The sequence below is a fragment of the Rhagoletis pomonella genome, unplaced genomic scaffold (genome assembly GCF_013731165.1).
Source record: "Rhagoletis pomonella isolate Grant_MI unplaced genomic scaffold, Rhpom_1.0 Rhpom_scaffold_00005, whole genome shotgun sequence".
NCBI classification, from domain to species: domain Eukaryota; kingdom Metazoa; phylum Arthropoda; class Insecta; order Diptera; family Tephritidae; genus Rhagoletis; species Rhagoletis pomonella.
The window spans coordinates 24,928,784-24,953,477 of NW_023458559.1; the positions used below are offsets into that span (position 1 = coordinate 24,928,784).

Consider the following 24,694-nt stretch of genomic DNA (forward strand, 5'->3'; position numbering starts at 1 on the left):
CATTATAATCCAGGCATTAGCAGTAGAGAACTGGGCGGCGAATTCATATCTCAGTTCGCCTAGGTCAAGGCGAATTTATACAAGGTGGTGTTACTGGCGAATTTAGATTACAACAATAACAGCCACATGTATTTTGTATTGCGGGTGTTGTCAAATCTCAATTCGCCCCAAAAATTACATGTATTTTGTTTTTGCCTTTGATGGGTGTGCTGTCAAATCAGTAAAAGCAAAAACAAAATCCATGTAAGGCGAAGAAATCAGCTGATTTTACAACACCACCTTGTATAAATTCGCCTTGGCCTAAGTAGAGAATTGTTCTGAAACGAGCTACAGATATATCAATAAACACGTACAAAAGAAAAGGAACACATTCAAGGCGAATTTATTCAAGGTGCTGTTAATGGCGAATTTAGATTTTCGCCGTTGTACTTAACGTCAAAATGATGTGTTTGTTGTAATATGAATTCGCCAGGTTTACAACAAACACGTCATTTTGACGTTCAGAAGGACCGCGGCGAAAATCTAAATACGGATCTGAATAAGCGACTGAAACACGGCTGTTTGTCAAAAGCATACGATTTCGAACTCGCGTAAATGTACATTTACTAAATGCGATAGCATGAACGCTCTTCGAAAACATATGTTCGAAAGTGTTAAATGTTGCATTTTAAATGCAGCAAAAACGCTGCATAATACGTATATCTTTATTGTCTTGACAGCATTGTCTAACTTACTTAGGGTTTACACCGGACGATACTGTCATGACAATAGCAATACATGCACACTTTTTCACTAATAAGTACGTGCATACTTTTCCGTGCATGCGTTTTTGACAACGTCCAATGTAAACGTAAAGCGTCCAACGTAAACGCGCCGTTAGGGTTCACACCGGACAATACTGTCATGATAATAGCAATACATGCACACTTTTTCACTAATACATTCATACTTTTCCACTGGAACAATTTTGACAACTAATACGTATATCTTCATTGTCTTGACAGCATTGTCCAATGGTTGGAAAATTCGATTTTAACAGGGCGTTAGATAGTGAAGTTGGGTGCAGACACTGGCGAAACTGTCATTTTCGTGTTAAACACAAACAAACCTATGCTTATTGTTGGTATTTTTTTCTGCATGTGACGTAGCGTCGACGCATTTGTTTAGGTGTGGCACTTCGGCGTTAACGCTAGGCGTCAGAAACCGCTCCGCCCAACGCTCTCGTTTAGGTATGACAGTTACAGGCGAATTTATATTTTCGCCGCGGTCCTTCTGAATGTGAGAATGATGTGTTTGTTGTAATATGAATTCGCCTTGATTTCAACAAACACATCTGGGGTGTTCACAGTTCGTTCCAAATAGTGTCTCAAAATGTAGACGTCTACATTTTAAGACGTTTTCTAACCGTAAAATCTGTGGTGTTGTTGTTTCCCATACAAAATTGGAAAACGACGCCGTCTACATTTTGTCACACTCAAAGGTATGTTTTTTACGCGTCTACATTTTGCAACCTCGAAGCAGGGTTGCATTATGGCAATACTAATCACATTTTTTTTATTTATTGGGCACGTTTTCCGTATTTGCATTTAATTTGAGCGCAATTTCTGATGAAAAGAAACAAATCAAGGAAAAGGAATAACAAATATTACGAATTGGTAATTAAGTTAAATAATTACAATTTTTCAGAAACAAAATCGAAAGGCGACATATAAACAATGCACGCAAACAAGAAATGTCTGGCAACACCAGCAAAGTTTTGAGACGATTTTGCGACGACTGCTAGAAAGGGGTGCTCACAGTTTGATGCTAAAAATGTCTCAAAATGTAGACGTCTACATTTTCAGACACAATTTGGAACGAACTGTGAACACCCCAATCATTTTGACATTCAGAGGGACCGCGGCGAAAATCTAAGTTCGCCAGTAACACCACTTTGTATAAATTCGCCTTGGTGTTACTCGCGAATTTAGATTCTCGCCGCGGTCCTTCTGAATGTCAAAATGATGTGTTTGTTGTAAACAAGGCGGAGTCATCTTACAACAAACACATCATTTTGACATTGGTCGGTTTCACACTGGATAATTTCTGCAACCAAAACAATTCTGTTTGTTGACAAGAGAGACAGTGCGGTGAGGTGAAGTTTCTCAAAAATTTGTTCCAGCTTCTACCCCTCATTAAACTGGCAGTTCTGCTGCAGCGAACTAACACATGCGCAACTACAAAAAGGCCGCAACGTAAATTTCTAGCACAAAGTTACAAATGCATTCAAACGTCTTATACATACGTATACTCATACTACGTTTATACGCACGTATTATTTGCAAATAACAATTTGCAAAATGGTAAAATTTGTCGTATAAACGACGAGTTAATTTTTTATTTGCAAATAACTAAATCACGCAAATAAGTACTGAATAGTGGTACTATTTGCAAATAAGCGCAAGACGCCGCCATTCTTAGGTTTATTTTCTTTTTCGATGGCCATCTTATTGCCTTTTTATAATCAAGACGTTGCCATTTTTAACTTTATTTTCTTTTTCTTCTTATAATCAGGCAATATTAAAAAATAATTTTTCACCATCGAATAAACAGTGAGTTAGGTATTTGCAAATTATTTTTATTTGCAAATAGCTTACGTTTAAACGTAGTAACACTTTGTTGTGCTTCTTTTCATCCAGTGTGAAACCACGCTAATAATTGTTCTGTCATTCTAGTGTGAAACAGCCCATTCAGAAGGACCGCGGCGAAAATCTATATTCGCCAGTAGAGTTTTTGCTACATTTAGGGCCGGTTGTTCAATGTCTGGTTATCACTACTTACCGGTTAAACATCATTATCGACGTTTTCGACATCATACATATAACATGTGATCGATAAAGCAGTCGTTTAATTAATCGTTGCTTCTACCGCCGATTAGTGCTAATCAGACATTGAACAACCGGCCCTTAAAATACAACATTTAGCACTTTCGAACATATGTTTTCGAAGAGCGTTCATGCCAAGGCGAATCTATACAAGGTGGTGTTATCGGATCCGCTAATTTCACGGCGAATTTGTACCTTTTGTCAAAATCATGTGTTTGTGTAATTTGGCTTTGTACTGATTGTCAGGGAGCGTATAATTTGTTGTTGTTCTGTTAACACCATCTTGTATAAATTCGCCTTGGTTCATGCTATCTCACTTACTTACGGCGCCTTTACATAGGACAATGCTGTCAAGACAATGGCCCGTAGTCATAGTCAAAATAAAGTCGACTTTAAAGTTAGTTGCAGCTTTTTTGACAGATATCCCATTGAAAATTATGTCAAAAAGCTGCAACTAACTTTAAAGTCGACTTTATTTTGACTATGACGAGTAAATTTTTGACAACTATGAGGTGAATAAAATTTCAGTAGCTCGTGAGGCTAGTGAAATTTTTGACAAATGCATAGAAAATTTTGACAATCGCAAAGATTGTTGATGTGTATAATTTTTCGTTAAATAAAAGCTTAAATTGATGAATTGCAATCAACAATGGTAGATGTTTTCTTAAAATATTAATTTCACTTCAATTTGTAATATTTTATTTCGCATAAATCCGCGGTTATCAAAAATTTACTGCTGTCAAAAAATATTTCATTTCACACAGCACATTGGCAAAACAGTCTCACCATAGTAAAAATATTATTCAACAGCTTTCCCCATAGAACTTTGTTACCGATTCACACACGCTCTATATCAATTATTTTTCGCCTCCTTCCAATTCCAATTTTTTTTACTTTTTAGATTATTCCCATAAAGGACTCAACTCATTTTGACATTATTGTCATAACAGTACTGTCCGATGTAAATCCTAACAGGTCTATTCTGCGCTGGTAATAAAAAGTTTGTAACCGGTAAATAAAGTTGCTGTCAATTTTTGAACCCTTTTCGCATTCTGTGTACTCTTGTAAACGGTAAATTTTGTTACCATCTCATAAGCTGGTAGCAAATTATTGCCCCGTGAAATATGCAATGCCAGGATTTGCCCAATTCTTCATAGCTGAATTGCTGAATATTTTAACTGCATTACCAACGTACATAGAATCGCGGTGACAAGAACTGGTAACATACAATTTTCCGGTTACAAAATCTTCGGTAACGTGCAGAATAGATCTGTAAAGCTGCCTTTACATGGGGCGATTTTTGACGGGCGATAATTGCCTGCAAAAGTTGACTTGCTGTCTACTTTGAGGCAAGCGATTTTTGAATCACCATTTACACAAGCGATTTTTCCAGAGCAATGTTGAATCGCCTGGAAAATCGCCTCATGTAAAGGCAGCTTTAGGCTTTCTGCACATTGGTTGTCCAATCATAGTTACTTCATCGTCACAATCAAGGCGAATTTATATAAGGTGGTGTTACTAGCTCAGCTGATTTTGTGTATGTGTTTCGCCGCACGGCTTCTGATATCAAATTGAAAAATTTTGTTTGAATTTCTACACACACTCTTACAGATTTTGACAGTTTATGCCGCCAAAGCAAAAACAAAATACATGCAATTTTTTGTTTTTGTACTCCTGCTATCACCTTATATTAATTCGCCTTGGTCACAATCATGATGCAACGATTACATGACGACCACATTTTCGCACACTCGGCCGTAATATTTCAATTCATTTGGCATCTAAAAATTGACTTAAAGCAGGTATTTTCTGTTTTTCTTTTTCAGTAATATCTCTTCTTTTCTTTTCCTGAAATGTATTTTGTGCAAAGACACTAATTTTTATGCAATTTTAATGCAAATCTAAACTTGTTCACTAATTTGTCCCCATAAAATGTAACCAAACAATGCGTGCACAACGATTAGCAAACGGCAGTGCCGTACTTATCCGCTTCTGCATCTTCTACGATTTGCCGATAACGACAAGTGTGCAGGGGCTCTATTCTGTAACTGTAGTGTACACCCAAGAATAGGAGCGTTCCTTATCTCCCAGAAATAGTCAGAAAAAGTCCGAAGTAGTCAGATTTAGTCCAAAAAGCGTTCCTTAACTCGGAAATGACAGCAAAAATGAGAGAGCAACAGTCAGTGAGAGTGACTCTCATCAGTCCGAAGTAGTCAGATTTAGTCAGAAGAATTTTTTCTGGCAAAATCCTGAAAAGTGTCAAACTCAACTGAATTTAAATTAACGGAAATTAAAGATAAAAGTGAGAATAATCTAAAAAGTAAAAGAAATGAATTGAAATTGGAAGGAGGCAAAAAATAATTGATATAGCAAGTGTTTATTGTGCTTGTGCTTGTGTGAATGTGTTTTGTACATACATTTCTGTTTTTATTTGACGTTAGTTTTGTTGTTGCCATTCTTTGGACTAAAAATTTGGTTTTTTGCGTTCCTTTACTTTTCCTGTTATTCTCTTTTAGTGAGCGCATTTTGCTTACGCTCTGGCATTTTGACACTTTTCAGATTTTAGTCCAAAAAGATAAGGAATGAACCTAATGATAGAACACAAGATTGCGCCGATCAAAGAGGATTTTCGAGAATAACTTTTGTGTGACGTCACACTGGTGCAATTGCGAGAGAGAAATGCCAAAACGTGAGCAAGAATGGAAGAAGAAAAAATGTTGCAAGGAAAACGTAAACAAGTTGCACAAGTGTGACGTCATGCAAACAACGATTCTGTCAAACTCCTTAAGAGAGGAATAGCGGTCAGAGATCGGCGCAACCTTTGTATTCTCTCAATCGTGGTGTACACCGAATGCAAAGCTCACAACCAAAAACTCACCGACTAAAATTCAGTGAGTTTTTCGGGAGAAGTGTACACGATTTTGACAGCTAAAACTCATTCTCACACATGCTGAATCGCAAAATGAGGAAGTTTACACAATTTTGATAGCTAAAACTCATTCTCACTCGTCCTGAATCGCGAAATGAAGAGTGCACACAGTTTTCAGTGTACACTTGAAAACTCACAGTTACAGAATAGAGCCCCAGTAGCTCGTTTCTGTAACTTTTCTCTACCGATTATTTCTCTACTAGTAGAGAATATACGTCATTCTCTACTACTCATTAGCAGTAGAGAACAGGGCGGCGAATTCATATCTCAATTCGCCTTGGTAGAGAATTGTTACAGAAACGAGCTACAGATCTCCTTTGAAATGCATGTGCTCGGCTCAAAATTTCAGGGCGAGACGATAACGCAACCAGTGTGATACATTTTTCGATGAATTTTGGAGAGATACTTTTGATACTTTTCCAAATACAAATGAAAAAAATCTGTAAATTTTTATGCGTTACAAAACATGTCGTGCAACTGTGGCAACGTACATCCAAAAGTTCATTGTCGTTCTCTGAACGAACCTCTCATGCATTGTGATTCATGGTCCATGTCGAAAAACGTCAAAATGTGAATAAACGAACAGTAGCATAGCGCTGAATTTTTTTTCTTTCGCTATGTTCAATAACAAAAATTAGGGCTTGGTACTCGGCAATTCGGTGCTCGCGCAGCCCTGTTTCCACAGGAAAACACCAATGTCGTGATAACCATGTCACAAAATATATTTCCAATGGATACCTCCTATTTCTCATGTGCTGCAATATATATCTATTTATTGCAGGCAATTTGATAGTTTGACAGCCATATTTTCACTTGATAGAAAGCGTGCTGGTGGTTATATCGATGAAATATTAATATTAAATCAAAATAAGAATCTGTTCCCTATTGGATTATTTATGACAACGTTTTATGAAGATATTCTGTAAGTTTGTTTAAGATTTAAATGTTTTTTTACCACCGAAATTGAGATAATGTTGTCTGGCGGCGTCATGCGGCTAAAGCTTATACATATCTAGACATCAAAGCGCCCACACACAACAGTTGGTAGGCAATAAAAATTGCAAGGTGTAACTGCAACTGAAATTGTGCAAATCGCTCTCGGGAAATAATTTCAACTTGCTCGTGCAATAAATGTTAAATGGTTTTGGAAAATTTCGGAATGCTTACACATTGAGAAGTTAGCTTTCTGCCAATATAGAAGTATTACATATATGGCAAAAACCCTAATGAAAAGAAAACAGAAAAATTTAAACCAAAAATTCAATACAAAAACTTGAATTGTTTTGACCATAACCGAAAACTTGTTTGTGTATATATTCATTTGTCGGTGCTGTCAATTAATATTTCCTCACTTAATTAGGAAGCAAAACAGACGGAGTTGATCACAAATTGATCGAGACTTCTATCAGCATCACATCGATGTTGAATTTGCAAATTTTTCTTTATCCAAATAATGTAAAATAATAAATGAAATCTCGATCGGCGATCACTGAAACACAGCTAGCCACTGTGTACGCGAAAAAGCAATGTTGCCACTTTTTCTCATTAAACCATGTTCGAATCGTAGAAATTTGTGAAGATGACAGGGTTACTTTTAGCATTCAGATTCTTAATGCAGAAATGGAGTTGCATTTAGTAGCAATTAGGTAATGCAGCGTTTTTGCTGCATTTAAAATGCAACATTTAGCACTTTCGAACATATGTTTTGGAAGAGCGTTCATGCTATCGCATTTAGCAAATGTTCATTTACGGGAGTTCGAAATCGTATGTTTTTGACAAACAACCGTGTTCCAGTCGCTTATTCAGATCCGTATCTATTACGATCAATTCTCACGCAGAAGATAATGTGCAAAAAACCCTACTGAAAAGGAAAAAATACATTTTAAACCAAAAATTCAATAAAAAAACTTGAATTGTTTTAACCATAACCGAACATTTGTTTGTGTATATATTCATTTGTCGGTGCTGTCAATTAAAATTTCCTCACTTAATTAGGAAACAAAACAAACAGATTTGATCACAAATTGATCCAGATTTCTATCAGCATCACATCGATGTTGAATTGGCGTAACTTTTCTTTATCCAAATAATGTAAAATAATAAATGAAATCTCGATCGGCGATCACTGAAACGCAGCTAGCCACTGTATACGCGAAAAAGCAATGTTGCCACTTTTTCTCATTAAACCATGTTCGAATCGTGGAAATTTTGGAAGATCACAGGGTTGCTTTTAGCATTTAGATTCTTAATGCAAAAATGGAGTTGCATTTAGTTGCATTAGGTGACGAATTTTGTATGGATAAATGTACATTTAGAGTAGCATATAGAGCTAAATGCGCTAAATGTGTTTTTATGCGTTATGCATACGGTGACCATAAATTTATTTTGAAAATCCAGCACAATTTTTCAAAAAATTTACATAGATATAATTACGTAGTATAAAAATAACAAAAATATACTACATCGTACTAATACATTTGAATAGCGCACCCTTTTTTTGATTTTGTACCATACAAAGCATGCTTGACAAAATTTTTATATGGAAGAAAATGCGCAGCACCGTCAACAAAAAAAAATGTCGCCCCTATGTTTATTTTTTTTTTTTTAATTTTCAAAATGGGATTTTTAAAATGGGATGTAGACGTAGAATATGCTATATTTTTATTAAAAGTTAATGAATATTAAACAAACCCAAAGAAAACTGTACCTACTAAGTATTAAAAGGATGGGCTATTCAAATAACGAAGAGTGTATATTTCTTAATTATTAATCCAATTTTAAACTTTAAACATAAGTCACATTTGCTTCATTGGTATTAATCTTTTAGTAATGAATATTTACAAAATTATTATAACGCATATTACATATTACTTTACACGAACTATGAACCTTTGTAAAGCAAATTTTTTTGGGCAAAATTTGGGTCGTTGGACACGAAAAAAATACCCATGGTTTCAAAGAAATGTTTTCGAGATTTGTTCGAAAAACGTATTTTTAGTACCTTTTCAGGTATTCCTCAATATCTCATGAAACCACCAACAAACGAAAAAAAAACGAAAGGTATTGATGGGCTCTTTGCAAAAATATATATTTTTTGTGCAGATTGTGTTCCATAACGTCTACATTTCTCATCAGATTTTCATTTACTGTAAAAAGAAAATGATTGAAATTTCAATTTTTCGATTTTGATCGCTTGTAACACTAATAATATCATCGAAATCGGCAAAGTGATATATTTTTGTAACGGACTGTAGGTCGCTTATGTTGATTGGATAAGTTTTTCATGAGATATTGACGAATAGGTTCGAAATGTACCAAAAACAGTTTTTTCGAAAAAATTACGAAAACGCTTGTTTGAAAGGAAAATTGGCTTGGAAAATATTTTTTTTCTTAAGCGATTACCACCAAATTTGCAGAACAGTGTTATCGATATATTTAATGCTGGTCTTTAATTTCTCGTCATCCATTGTCCATAACCGTACAATATTTAGAACGCATTGACAAGTTGAACCTTCAAAACCAGCTTACCCTTATGTAGTTATCAATTAGTTATCGACACTGCTTTTATTTCGATTAGGAAAAGTTAATTTTAAAATATCAAAGAAAATGCGGGACAAAGGCAGGACACTTGGAAAAAATCAGTACATTTAGGGGGTTTTCTGTTTGAAAAACTATGCAGGACAGACCTTTAAATAACAGTACGGTCCAGCAAAAAAAAAAAAGACCGGATCGTCACCGTAGTTATGCAGCGTTTTTGCTGCATTTAAAAAGCAACATTTAGCACTTTCGAGCATATGTTTTCGAAGAGCGTTAATGCTATCGCATTTAGCAAATGTTCATTTATGCACCGTTTTTCCTGCATTTAAATTGCAAATTTAGCACTTTCGAACATATGTTTTCGAAGAGCGTGCATGCTATCGCATTTAGCAAATGTACATTTACGCGAGTTCGAAATCGTATGATTTTGACAAACAGCCGTGTTCCAGTCGCTTATTCAGATCCGTATCTATTACGATCAATTCTCACGCAGAAGATAATGTGCAAAAACCCTACTGAAAAGGAAAAAATAAATTTTAAACCAAAAGTTCAATACAAAAACTTGAATTGTTTTAACGATAACCCAAAATTTTTTGTGTATATATTCATTTGTCGGTGCTGTCAATTAAAATTTCCTCACTTAATTAGGAAACAAAACAAACAGAGTTGATCACAAAAAGTGATACAAAATTTCTATCAGCATCACATCGATGTTGAATTTGCTTAAATTTTCTTTATCCAAATAATGTAAAACAATAAATGAAATCTCGATCGGCGATCAGTGAAACGCAGCTAGCCACTGTTATACTCGAAAAAGCAATGTTGCCACTTTTCCTCATTAAACCATGTTCGAATCGTGGAATTTTTGGAAGATCACAGGGTTGCTTTTAGCATTTAGATTCTTAATGCAAAAATGGAGTTGCATTTAGGTGGCGAATTTTGTATGGATAAATGTACATTTAGAGTAGCATTTAAAGCTAAATGCGCTAAATGTGCTTTTACACGTAATGGGCTGTTTTTGCTAACGCTTAAAAGCATATTTAGCGCATTTAGATCTAAATGCTACTCTAAATGTACATTTATCCATACAAAATTCGTCACCTAAATGCAACTCCATTTTTGCATTAAGCGAAGCGCACATTGGCGCGATTCTGTCGTTGCGAATACGTTGCGAATTCGGCTGTTAACTTCGAATCCGCAAACGTGCGCACACTTGAGCGATTTTTTCGCGTCGATTTCCGATGTACAATTCACTAAATTTTCCCTTTATTTCGTGTATTTTCGCACTCGGCGTGCCCAAATCGTACAAAATACTATTATTACGAACGTTTTTATTAGTTTTTGTACATTACACGTTTTTTTTTCTTTGCCTTTATTGCTGTGACACCTTTCTTCTTCTTCTTTGACGCCTTCAAAACGCTGCAGGCCGCGTTTCGAACGCGTCAATAGAGAAGAACATTGAATGTTCGAAAAATTCGCAGCGACGGAATCGTGCAAGTGTGCGCTAGCGCATTAAAATGTATGGGTAGCATTGTTGTTATTTTTGGGCTTGCGGATTCGCAACGACAGAATCGCGCCAATGTGCGGTTCGCTTTAAGAATCTAAATGCTAAAAGCAACCCTGGGATCTTCCAAAATTTCCACGAAAAAAAGTGAAAAAAAGTGGCAGCATTGCTTTTTCGCGTATACAGTGGCTAGCGTTTCAGTGATCGCCGACCGAGATTTCATTTATTATTTTACATTATTTGGATAAACAAAAGTTACTCAAATTCAAAATCGATGTGATGCTGATAGAAATCTGGATCAATTTGTGATCAACTCTGTTCCTTTTGTTTCCTAATTAAGTGAGGAAATTTTAATTGACAGCACCGACACATGAATATATACACAAACAAATTTTCGGTTATGGTTAAAACAATACAGATTTTGTATTGAATTTTTGGTTTAAATTTTTTTTTCCCTTTCAGTAGGGTTTTTTGTACATTATCTTTTTCGTGAGAATTGATCGTAATAGATACGGATCTGAATAAGCGACTAGAACACGGCTGTTTGTCAAAAGCATACGATTTCGAACTCGCGTAAATGTACATTTGCAAAATGCGATAGCATGAACGCTCTTCGAAAACATATGTTCGAAAGTACTAAGTGTTGCGTGTTCCAGTCGCTTATTCAGATCCGTATCTATTACGATCCTATCTTACGCAGAAGATAATCTGCAAAAAACCCTACTGAAAAGGAAAAAATAAATTTTAAACCAAAAATTCAATAGAAAAACTTGAATCGTTTTAACCATAACCGAACATTTGTTTGTGTATATGTACATACATTTGTCGGTGCTGTCAATTAAAATTTCCCCTTTTAATTAGGAAACAAAATAGATTTGATCACAAGATCCAGATTTCTATTAGCATCACATCGATGTTGAATTTGCGTAACTTTTCTTTATCCAAATAATGTAAAATAATAAATAAAATCTCGATCGGCGATCACTGAAACGCAGCTAGCCACTATATACTATAGCAATGTTGCCACTTTTTCTCATTAAACTATGTTCGAATCGTGGAAATTTTGGAAGATCACAGGGTTGCTTTTAGCATTTTGATTCTTAACGCGAAAATGGTGTTGCATTTAGGTGACGAATTTTGTATGAATAAATGCAAATTTAGAGCTAAATGTGCTTCTACGCGTAAGCAAAAACAGCCCATAACACCACCTTGCTTAAACTGGCCTTGATACGTACACGAAAATCTACCCATTTTGCAGAAAAAATCGGAAATGGCAGCCCTGCTCTTAATAAACTATTGTTGGTCTCCGGCGTGTTTTAACACAATTGTTTGTAACGGAGTATTTTCGAAAATTAAAGGATACAATTAATAAGTTAAACTTACATTCCTTTTAAGAATTTGCGACTCAACAAGTGGGTTACGCAGAAAAGGTGATTTTGGATACATTTTCTAATTTTCTATTGATTTCGTTTTACCGCAGAAAGTGTGACGAAGAAAATGTTAAAGAAAACTAGAAAAGTGTGGTGAAAGAATGACTATTTTAGGGCTGCCTACTTTATCAAATTTTCCCTTTGTTTTCTTGTTTTGTATAAAACAGCATTTAAATGCTCTTGAGATAAGTCTTAATTTTAGCTTTCAGACTTCGGTCTGTATTTTCGTATCGAGAAGCTGTTGTATTTATGAGGAATTTTTAAAAACAATAGCACTGATTAGCAGTTACATTAAAATGCCCATCTTTTGCGTCTAGGGTTGATATGTATGATGTATGATGTAGTTAACTCATTTACGCATTCGTACATCGTGGACGACTCTCACGACACGACGTGGCAACTTTTCGTTGTTTCTGCTTCATTGCTATCGAACACTAGTTATACTCTTCATAATATTGCTTTCTTAGCTTAAAATAAAGTTAGATAAATCTTTTCGCTATAGCTGTCTCTAGATGCTCGTGTGCGAGGTGACAAACTATTCGTGGTGAGCTAACAATTTTGTACGTAAAATAGCGTACTTTAATTTGGTGTGTTCGTGTGTTTATTGCTCTGTGATTTTCGCTGACATTTCCAAGCAGAATTAAAAAAAATTCTGCAATTGCGTGTATAAAATTGACTCATTGAATTGGTGCGTATTTGAATAATTAAAAAATATGGATATTGGTTTTGTGTAAATAGCAAAATGTAGCGAGTTTGATATAGGATTCCGCAGTTGCTGCTTATAAAGTTGCCTCCATGTTTTTCGTAATAGGGCGACAACATGCTATCCTTTTCAGATATATATGTAATTGCTGAAAAACTATGTTGAATGTGTAATTCTAAAGTCAAAACTTTTACTTTATACAATGTGTTTATATATAAGAAGTAAGAACAATTTTATTGTGTGGGCAATATAAGTATAAAATCCATTAATTAGTTTTATTTTAAAGCATCTCTTTAGTGCACTTACTTTGGCTTTCTTTTATGTATTACTACCGTATCGTAGAAAGAATAGTTTTGTGCAGTGATAATGAATGGCCTTTTTATTAAACATCAAAAAACTCAATTTCTAAATGATGCGGGTATTCCCTTAAAGCTTAAGGACATCAAGTTTAAACTAGGGGTCGTATCAAGATTTACAATTTTTCGTTTGTAAAAGTCAAAAGCATCAAGCTTAAAGTTAGGTCGTCCAATTCAGAATGTTATTTTTCATTCGTAAAAATCAACGTGTGCATATTTTCTAGTGCTCCATTTAATTTTATTCCAAACTTTAGAAACCCCTTGGGAGGGACGGGGGAAAGTAGCCTCGGCCAATTTCATATCGAGCACATCGGTTAATATATTGTTCATCTCGTTTATCTGCATCTGTATGGTGAATTTTACCGTAGCTTGCGGGGAACTACGTCTCGCCAAGAATTCATTTGTGGTGTATTGGCGGCTTTCTATCGGTGTTTCCTATTGCCGACGTTACTATTGCTGTTTATCGTGCTTATTTTTGCGCTTTTCTACACTTGTTCCTACGTACGTTCAATCGTCGTCAATTATTGGAGTTTCTCCAGCTTCTTTCTCTTTTCGTTTTCGTCGTGTATTTGACGTAGGGTGGTGCTTTGGCCGTCCTGCAAAAAAGAAGAAAATCGGGTAATATAGAAAAATAATTGTATCAATAAAAGAATTTTAATAATTAAGAAATATGGCTATTAAAATGAGAGTGATGTTCAAAGTTTTGAATTAAGTTTCATGCAGTTTATAAATTAATGCGAATCGGACTTGGTTACAGCAACATAAAAAGTTAAAGCCATGACATGGCAGTTCCCTGAGTTTTTGCTTCGTGTTTCCAATAATGCATGTACAATATATGGAGATAATAAAGCTGCTGATTTTTCAGCGGAGAAATCAAATAGCTTTTTCAATAGTTAATTAATAAAAAAAAGGTTAATGGCATTTGAGTGTCTGAAATGCATGCTGACTCACTCGAAAATTTCTGGCCCTCCACCTCATCACCTTTCTCGCATTTTAGATCTTTCCAACTGAGATTATGAATCGAATTCATAATTAAATAGTTATATCTACATACATACTAGCGAATTCACGAGTGCAAAGTATCAGATCCTTTATGTTGATATGTAGGTATGTATATACATATATCCAAAAGCGTTTTATAGTTTTCAACTTGCTAGGGGTTGCATTGGAGCTAAAAAATATATAATTATAGTGGAAAGAAGTAATAACTATCGTTGAGACTTATCAATACCCTTCTGTATATTACTACTTTGTTTCTCACCTGATTAAACTAAAAAAAAATTCTTGACTGATATTTTAATGTATGAATGGCTTGTACCTATAACGTTTATTTACAGCCATCCTGTTTGTAATTTGTAATCCGGCTGCAGCTTTAACTTGCTGAAACTCGGATCGATTATTGAATAGCGGATAATCCAATAAAGCTAATATTTTAATATCGAAGCTCGCAGTTTAACGCTTGGAGTACAATAATATCCAGATCAAGATCAAACTTTTATAACTTGAATAAAAATGGGGAACGTTTTTGCAAATTTATTTAAAGGACTTTTTGGAAAAAAGGAAATGAGAATATTGATGGTCGGATTAGATGCCGCTGGTAAAACCACAATTTTGTACAAACTCAAATTAGGCGAAATTGTTACAACGATACCTACCATTGGTGAGTTCAAGGAAAAAATGAAGAATAAAAACAAAAATATAATATTTTCCTTGCTCTCCGCTAGGTTTCAACGTCGAGACTGTAGAATACAAGAATATTAGCTTTACAGTATGGGATGTGGGCGGTCAAGATAAAATTCGTCCATTGTGGAGGCATTACTTCCAAAATACACAAGTAAGTCGGTTTTGTGTGTGCTGCAAAGATCCTAGTTATATTATGTTTAGTCTAAAGTAGTTCTTTTATTATGGAAGTTCTTAAATAATTGTTTCGCGTTGTTCTATTGAAATAGGGTCTTATATTCGTCGTTGATAGCAATGACAGAGAGCGTATCGGTGAGGCGAGAGAGGAATTGATGCGTATGTTAGCTGAAGACGAGCTCAGAGATGCTGTTTTACTAATATTCGCAAACAAACAGGTGCGTATTTTTAAAATTATTTTATGGCGATATGTACGTATGGCTCAATCCACCGGGTGACGGGTGCGACATTTCAACTCTTATTTTAAGGCTTAATTCTTAAACTGTAATATAAAATTATATAAAATGAGTATTTTCTAAAAGGTTTTCGAGGTATACACAATGCCTAGAAAAAAATCAAAACCAATTTAATCCAAAAGAGTTACATATATGGATTTTAGTCACTGTGATTATTTTTGTTTTTGTCACTTCAATGCAAAATCTTGGAAATTGAATTTTTATTTCACAAATTTGATTTTAAGTATATAAAAATTTACAATACATCAACAGGCCATTCACTATTCCTTAAAAGCACCAAGTAAATGCAGGCAACATGTAAACACAAAACAGCTGATAGATACTTTAACACTTTATCCATTTTTGCCCGGAGAAAAAGACCGGGCTATTCCGACCACGAAGAAGAAGACATTTACGATCCAATTGTGGAATGCATTCGCTCTCTAATGCCCATTTTCTGGAGTACGGAAACGATTTCTGGGCTATTCCGGGCATCCGCGGGATCCCGCGTTGCGTTAGAGAACAAACTTCTTGTGACGTGTGTGACAAGTTGAGCATGAATACAAAAATATGGGTATTAGACAACTAAACTAATTTATTTCTCAAAAAATCGGATTTTACGAACACAAAATATTTTACCATCTAAAGACCGGATATTCCTTGATCGGACTCTTCATCTCCACTGTCTGCCTGAGTCATTGTAAAGTACCTTATTATCCGTGCTTTTTATCCGTGACAGCATAGCTTAAGTTTTCCCTTCGCTCGAGCAACATATCTTTATGATTAGCTTTATCATCGCTGACCACAAACAGATATATGGTACATTTCAGATTAGCAGATAAGTAACGGTAGCAGTCCCCGGCCGAACTTATTGAAATTTGTCAAACTTTAAATTGTGACGGGTGTGAAATGTGACGGGCGTGACCAACATATTCTGTTCTTTTTTCGAAAATATCAAAATATAAATACCAAAAAGCAATTCGCACAAATTCGTCTGTGTCATAGCGTTACTTTCGTCAGCTTTTTTGCACTGGCCAAGATGTGTTTTCCTTTAAATATAACTATTTTTTGTATTTTGTGACGGGCGTGACATTAAAATATGCTTTGCTTCAAAATATAATAAAATATTTAGTACTTGCCCGAAAAATTTGAAAATTACACTGTTACATTGCTGGCGAATTCTTCTCTCTATTGACCGTTTAAAGTTTAAACTTTAAACGAAGCAAGAAAGACAATAGACTCGAAAATCAGTGTTGTCAATCTTGAAGAAAATTAACCTCTCATTTGAGTTTGTAAATGGTGCAACCTAAAGTAAAAAAAAAAAAACAAGTAAGAAATTAGAAATTAGAAAAGTATTAAATATATGTTTTCCACCTTTCCGAAAGTTACCGCTACATGATAAGCCGGGGTGTATAAATTTTAAGTAAATTAGCGTCCTTAAATTTCTAAATATTGAAATTTCAAGTATTTCTGAAATTTACTGTTATATGAAAAGCGGCCATAATTTTAGTCCGATTTCAACAATTTTCAACGGTTTGCTTTTATGTGGCAAGCACAATAACCATACCGAGTTTGGTACAAATTGCTAGAACGGTTAGCGAGATACATATATGTGATCATAAGTGGGCGGTGCCACGCCCATTTTAAAAAAATTTATCATAAACGTATTTCCTGGTAAAGAATTGTTGCAACCATCAATTTTGAATAAATTAGCTTTACTATTTACTGATTTATCAAGGATTTCGTATTTCTCTAAATTACCGCTATATGGGATGTGGGCGTGGTTATTGTCCGATTTTAAAAATTTTCGGCCATTTGGTATGCTGTACCAGGACCAACAACTGTGCGAAGTTTGGAAGAAATTGGTGCAGCGTTTACCAAGATATACACATGTAACCATAAGTGGGCATGTCTACGCCCATTTTCCAAAAATTTTTAATACTCTTATTTTTCGTCTAAAAATCATTGTAAATATCAATTTTGAGTGAATTATCTTTAGCAGTTACTAAAATATCGCAGTTTTCGTATTTCTGAAAATTACTGTTATATGGGAGGTAGGCGTGGTTATTGTCTGATTTCGCACATTTTCAATACCATCCGTCCTACGCCCGAAAGAAGTGCACGTACCAAGTTTCGTTAAGATATCTCAATTTTTACTCGAGTTATCGTGTGCACAGACGGACGGACGGACAGACAGTCACCGCTTAATCGATTTCTAGTTCATTCTGATCATTTATGTATACATTTGTCTAATCTATCTCGATTCGTTTTGCCTGTTACAAACAACCGTTATGTGAACAAAGTTATAATACCCTTGTGCACAAGTGCGCTCGGGTATAAAAATATAATTCTGGAGTCCCAGAATTTAGTGGAAACCATCTCGCCTACTTCCATCTGATTACATAAAATTATGATAACGAGAACCAACTTTCAACATAAAACCGAAAAAAACTACATACATCGTTCCCACGACAGGCCAAGAACTCCAAAAAACTCTTTGGAAACTTTTATGTGGTTACGACAACAACAACCATTACATAGATGTACAGTGCATTCGCGATAACTCGAACTAATGTAAAGCAGATGTGTTCGGGTTAAGTAATAGTTCGAGTTTTCGAATGATACGTATTTTTATTCCAGTGTGCACTATATGGTTGTTTGTAACAGCCTAAAGGAATTGAGATAGATATCTGTGTTCGTATGGTATAGTAGCTTATGTCGGGAAGTTAGCTTTAGTATAATGCGGTATTCCCTTTATTCTTTAAACGACAAGGAATTTTTTGATGGGACTTAATAAGAATATTGACTTGCTAGTATTGGAACTTTTCTGTACGTTTATTTGCCAAAAGTTCTTCAATGGCTCGGCGCCGGTGGACCATTCGCAATCGTGTGCCGCTAATGCCGCATTATACTAAAGCCATTCTTTCGACATAAGCTACTGTTCCATACGAACACAGATATACACTAACCACGTTTCCGTACCGTGTTTCTTTTTTAACTATTTGCAATGTTCTTCGTAATAAATTTTTTTCGTTAATTTTTAATAGAAATATAGTTCATTCTGCATTTAATGACTTATAAATCATGATTCAAAGTTTTTACACAATCTAGTAAAATTCGACAAGTTTTCATCAAAATTTTCAATTTTTAAACAAAATTTTTTTGAGTATGCAGTTTTGTAGTTCACTTAACCCAAATTGTCCCAGATTGTTTTTTTTAGATTTTTTTGGTTTCACAGGGTAAAAGTAGCGTTAAAGTAAAGGAAAAAATATGACTAAAACTTTGGGAGTAGTATAGTTTCTCCGATATCGGCCGTTGCCATATGGCAACACGGGGCATATTCCAGATGGATTGTTAGAGGACAGTATTTGGTTAAAATATGAAATAATAAAAATATTGTGTATAAGATTTAACAGTTATTTTCACAGTTACATACTTGAATTTAAATGGGGTTTGCTAAAATATAAGCCATATTTTAACGCAAAATTAACCCGGAAAACCCGCCAACCCTAACGGCTTTGTACCTGTGGACCGACCCGATAGAGGCTGCGCGCTTCCTAGGGCTGCCGTTAGTGGAACTTGACGACAACGACTGAGATATCAACCGATCTGGGCGGGGTTGTTGTAGCCGCTACAACAACAACAACAACAAAATTAACAAAAAAATTAGCATGTTAAACATTGTATAATTTTAATGACTTGAATTATATTACTCAGGGTTACGATTGGTCTAACTTACTTAGTAACTTAGATACTGAGAATGCCTTTAGTCTTTTCAAATCATTAATCGATGAGTAAATAATATCCCTACTTTTCCAAAACAAATTTATAAGATTCCTTGGTATACAAAACATCTAAAGCATTTTTAAAAATCGCAAAAATAAGTACCATAAAAAGTTTAAAGCGACTAAACTGCCATTTTATTATGAGCAATACCAATTATACTTAAAGAAATTTAATGAACTCGATAAGTTACTATACGCAAAATACGTTAATTACCAGGAACCTAATATATAAAAAAAAATCCGAAAGCATTCTGGAGTTATATTATATCCAAAAATTCGGAATCTAGCGTTCCTGCGTCTGTCTTTTACAAGGATAAACAGGCAAGTTGTCCCGAGGAAGCAGCCAATATTTTTGCCGAGTTTTTATCCTCAAATTTTGTGTCGGACTCAGATATTCCCCATGCTAATGCCTTTATTCCTGAATCCCTACCTGCGTTTGGGTCGCTTATACTATCGGAAGTAGACATTAGTAGTGGTATTGATTCACTTAAAACTTCAAACCTTATGGATACTGATGGCCTTTCAGCCATACTCTTTAAAAATATATTGATGATTGGATAAAGGCTCATATAACCCCGATTTTTAAAAGTGACAACAAAAATGATGTGGCTAATTATAGACCAATTTCAAAGTTAACCACAGTTGAAAACATTTTCGAATGTGTTATTAAAGACAAATTGTCATTCTCAGTTAGCAGCTTAATTAGTCCAAACCAACATGGTTTTATTAAAGGAAGGTCCACAGTCTCCATCTTGCAATTTTTACGGAAGATTACAGATTTTTCAAAGGCATTTGACAGAGTTTCTCACAAGGTCCTAGTGTCTAAATTATTCTCCATGGGTTTCCACTCAAATTTTCTGGAGTAGATTAAATCATATTTGTCTGACAGAAATTGCATGGTTGTGCTCGAGGATTCTACTCACAGCCTTTTATCGCGACGTCGGGTGTTCCTCAAGGTATTGTACTTGGACCACTGTTGTTTATTTTATTTATTAATGACATCGGGTGCTGCTTCTCGTCATCTAAATATCTATTATATGCGCACGATCTCAAAATTTATTCTGTTATTAAAAGCAAACACGACTATTGCCCTTCAAGGAGAACTGGTTCAACTACATGATTGGTGCATACGAAACCGTCTTCTTCTAAATATAAACAAGTGCTCACATTGTTCATATACCAGAAAGTTATTTCCGCTCCCCACGCGCTATCATATTTCTGAATCTCCTCTTAATCATGTTAATGAAGTCAAGGATTTAGGTGTCTATTTCGACACGAAACTAAGCTTTTCCACACATAACGACTATATAGTTGGCAAATCCTACGCAATGCTGGCCTTCGCCCGGCGTAATAGCTGATCGTTTTATGATCCATATACTTAGAACTACTCTAGTAAGTAGTACTTTATATTACTCTAGTAAGATCCAGGTTAGAGTATGCGTCATTCATTTGGAGACCTTACCACAATTCATACCACGCGTCTAGAACGGGCACAGAAAAAATTTATAAAATTTGATTTACGCTCAATGAATTTTAGTGAACCCATTCCCTCATATGAATCACGTTGTGCGCTTCTAAATTTACAAACTCTACGTAGCAGATCTGCTTACCTTGCTTGCTCATACGTTGCCAACCTCTTGCTCATACGTTTCCCTAACCTCATGGAAAGAATAACCTTTAAAGTTCCTACACGTAATTTACGCACTGTTTTTCTTTCTATATTGTATTTTCTAAAACAAACTATGCAATGTATGCTCCCTTGATTAGAACCTTAATGGAGCTAAACAATATTCCAACTATTGACCCGTCTCTATCTTGTGGAGCAGTTCGTAGTTTATTATACAACTATTTTAACTAGTTTTAAGTACTTCTGAATTATAGTCAGTAAGTATTTATTGTTCAATTGACTGAAATAAATAAATAATAACCAAAAAAACCCTATACTAAATTTTGTAAGTAACAGTATATCGCTCGTTTACTGAAAGAAAGTATGCAAGTCGCTGCTGATCCTTTCTTACTTCCTCGAATCATTCAAATGTGAAGAAAAAAATCACTACCACAGTAAGGAACCAAATGAAGTTTTATTAAAAACATTTTCTTCTGTTGGTGGGGTTTGTTAAATACATATTTATTAGCAGACACGGCGAACTTCGTCCCACCCAAAATTAATTTTTTTTTATTGAAACATTTTGGTCCAAGATTTTCACCAAAAATTCTCGGGTGGTCATTTGAGTTTCACACCTGGACAACTCAATCCTGGTGTCTCCGCATGAAGCTTTAAGGATGAGTAATATTGGTAAATCATTTCTATTGGGCAGTCGGGAAACACGGCAGTTCGACAAACTCAGTGGTGCAGCAGGTCGGACATTCACACGACATTTTCTCTCACTGGGCGTTTTGTTGAAGTATTGCCCTTACCATTACCAATACATATCCTGAATATGAGCTAAATCGCATCATAAATACGAATGTTTAGTAATAACTCGACTCCAGCTCCACCTGGCGGGTCAAATTGTGAACTGAAACTATCCAGAGACCTCCTCAAACACACGCAACGCCCCATTTTCAAATAGTCCCATTTCTCTCCATGAGTATGCCATTGCTTTCATATATCTCCATATCTTGTTCGAGTCTTTTAGCCTATAACCATCCTTGGAAATTCCGCAGTAGATGTACGAAATTTCAATAATAAAATTATAGTTTAAAAAACTAAAACCTCCCTATTATAATTGCCATTCGTACTGTCATCAGGTATGTAACTTGAGAATAGAAATCGCTGCATCTTTTAGGCGCATCAATATTACATAGTTACATCCCGAGCTAATAAAAGGAAGGTAAAAAAAGCGGTACAGCCGTTCTCGAGGTTTGCCAACAGAAAAAAAACGGCTTTCAAAATATATATTAGTATAGATAACTCGACTCCAGCGCTCCCTAGCTGAACATTTTTTCGAAGGTTTTCGTTCCTCTTATCAATACATATATAAAATGTAACCGAAATCGGACTATAATATAATAACGTTTTTCCTTGGGCAAAGACAAACAACTAAAAAAGTCTAATTAAATCGGACAATCCGTTCTCGAGATATGGGGTCATACGTTTTACGCAACTTAGTTTTATATACATTTAGAGATAAAGATATAAATTTTTAAATAGTTGGCTATCTTCAAAATAATTACTTCTGGTTAAGAGTGCATTTAATTTAATTAATTAAGGCATTTAACTTTCATTCCATTTAAGTCCCAAAAATGTTAAGTGGGCGGCAACCCTGTCAAAAAGTTTTTATTTTTACCTCAAGCAGTGAAGCCCACCTTCAAAACGGTGTTCCAATCATTCCATTTGATGAAGTAATATGAAAGATATGGCGCTTTTTGACAGGATACAGTGCTTTCAGCTTTTTAAAACCCCATTTTTTAATAAATAACTAAATTTAAACAACTTGACAGTTTTTCGCATTTACGCGAGCTTCTCCCCTTCAAAATGAGATATCAATCATTAAATTAGACAAAAAAATATTACAGGAGATATCGTTTGATAACAGAAACATACCTTTTAGAAATAAGTATATGGATTGGTGTTGGTTGATTTTTCCGACAGGGTGGTAAGATGATTTATTTTGGAACGAATTTCCGTCGGACGAAAAATGACACTGAAGATGGCACAACGCCGAAACCGGTTTGTCTGCAAACCAAACTTGACAAGGGATGACGGATATTCGTTCCAAAATAAATTATATGGATTTTGTTGAACTTTTCCCTACAATTCAAAAATATGTATTCTCCTAATTGTGAATCAGCTGACAAACTGTTACAACTAAAAGTTTCCTACTTCAAGAATGGCATTCATATATGGGCAATTCTCAATAAGTTCGAACTTTCGCATGACTCGACAGTTTTTATTCGGACAGATAATTTTCGCTGGTTTATTAACAAACATCAGGTTACATATGTTTTGTAGATTATGTAAATGCAAAAAAGACTACGGTACATATTTTCTAGCCAAATATGCATCTAGTTCAGAAATAACATCGGGAAACTTTCACAAATAAAAGTGTGACTCTCCTATTTTATTTTTATTTTTACGTTGCAAAATTTTGGTGCGTTGATTGCTCATGTTTGAGTTTATAATGGCCTGGTAGTATTTGAATAGAGAAGAAGTTAAATTCTGACACTCGCGGCTTTTATAGTATACTGTAGCTGGTGCGTACCTAAAACTGTTATCGTTAATGCATATTTTTACTAGCACATCGTCTGCAATTGGAAAATTTAGCCAAATACGTGTGTGCTCTATTGTACAATATGCTATTGAACTATGATCCTCGTGCACCACTTTTTTATTTGTTCATTAAAAAGTTACAGAGCGAAAAAGAGATAAGAAAAGCCAAAAAAAAAAACAATATATATATATAGGATACCGAGTGGTGTTATTGCATTTATTTTATATTTTATTAAATTATTTAAATATAATACACAGTACAATTTAGGTTTCGGTATGGCCAAACTTATGTTTAATGACGGTGGCAGGCAGGCCCTCGCGGCGAGGGTCGACAACGAATTGAATTTTATGTTCACTAGCTACAGTTAGGTCAGCCATCATTGGCGTGTGTTTGTTCAGTTCGGTCAGTAGGGGTGCCTATATTTAAGGATTAACGTCGGTGTTGCCGTCTACTCGGTCCCAATCCCATATTCGGCCCTCCTGACCGATCATTCGGCTCGAATTATGACACTCTTGGTGGCTCGGCTGCCGGCTCCCATTTTTTTCATATATTCGGGGACTGTTTTCGTATTTCCGGGAACTTCATGGTCACCCACGTTTCGTACCTCATATCTATCGTGGCTCAAGAATTTCGTAATTTTGTAGGGGCCCAAAAACTTTGGCTTTGCTTAAGACCAACAACGTATTGCGTTCGCTTAATGGCTACTAGCTCGTTGACTTGGTACTTTACCGCTTCTTGTTAAAATATCGACGATTCTCCTGCTGAATCTTGTTGATGCTTTCATGCGCCTTCTTTCGCATCTTTTCCCGCTCAGTGTCCGACTCCTCGATGGCAGCTTCCTCTAGGAGCTGCCGCAATTCAGGGATGACATTAACTCGCATCTCGACTCCCGTTAACAGCCTGAAGGGTGAGATCTTCGTACTTCGTGGCGGCATGCTATTGATAGCTTGTTGGACTCGCTCTAGGTGTTTGTACCACTGACTGGGATCGTCGACACACATTTTCGCTAGCATTGGGATTTTGTGGATACGCTCCACCTGCCTATTTCCTCTGCGGACACCCGTGGCTACCAGGAGATTCTGTATTCCTTCGTGCTCGCAGTATTCTCTGAAGAAATTCGAAGTAAAAGCCGCGCCACGATCCGAGATGATGCGTTTCGGATTCCCAAACGTCGCCGCCTGCTGGTTCATGACGACATCTACTGCCGTTGGTTTTGATGCGTAGAGCCACACAAACTTTG

At 35.5% G+C, this 24,694-nt stretch overlaps 2 protein-coding genes across 5 annotated transcripts in view; one reads left to right on the plus strand and one right to left on the minus strand.

The window, feature by feature from the left end:
• The window catches only part of LOC118738782 (tRNA (cytosine(72)-C(5))-methyltransferase NSUN6), a 74,159-nt gene extending 61,458 nt beyond the window's left edge, over positions 1-12,701 (minus strand). For both annotated transcript variants that reach the window (XM_036469750.1, XM_036469749.1), the window contains exon 1: positions 12,218-12,701. In XM_036469750.1, the coding sequence (XP_036325643.1) occupies positions 12,218-12,280 (63 nt within the window). In that variant the 5' untranslated portion in view covers positions 12,281-12,701. The remainder of the gene's footprint in view (positions 1-12,217) is intronic.
• Positions 12,136-24,694, plus strand: part of LOC118738784 (ADP-ribosylation factor 1) — a 41,768-nt gene continuing 29,209 nt past the window's right edge. The window contains exons 1-4 of one of the 3 annotated variants that reach the window (XM_036469754.1): positions 12,136-12,264; positions 14,661-14,983; positions 15,048-15,157; positions 15,273-15,398. In XM_036469754.1, coding sequence (XP_036325647.1) covers positions 14,836-14,983; positions 15,048-15,157; positions 15,273-15,398 — 384 coding nt within the window. In that variant the 5' untranslated portion in view covers positions 12,136-12,264; positions 14,661-14,835. Of the gene's footprint in view, positions 12,265-12,764; positions 12,953-13,760; positions 13,942-14,660; positions 14,984-15,047; positions 15,158-15,272; positions 15,399-24,694 lie in introns of those variants that run through there. The other 2 variants (XM_036469753.1, XM_036469752.1) reach the window with 2 other exon arrangements.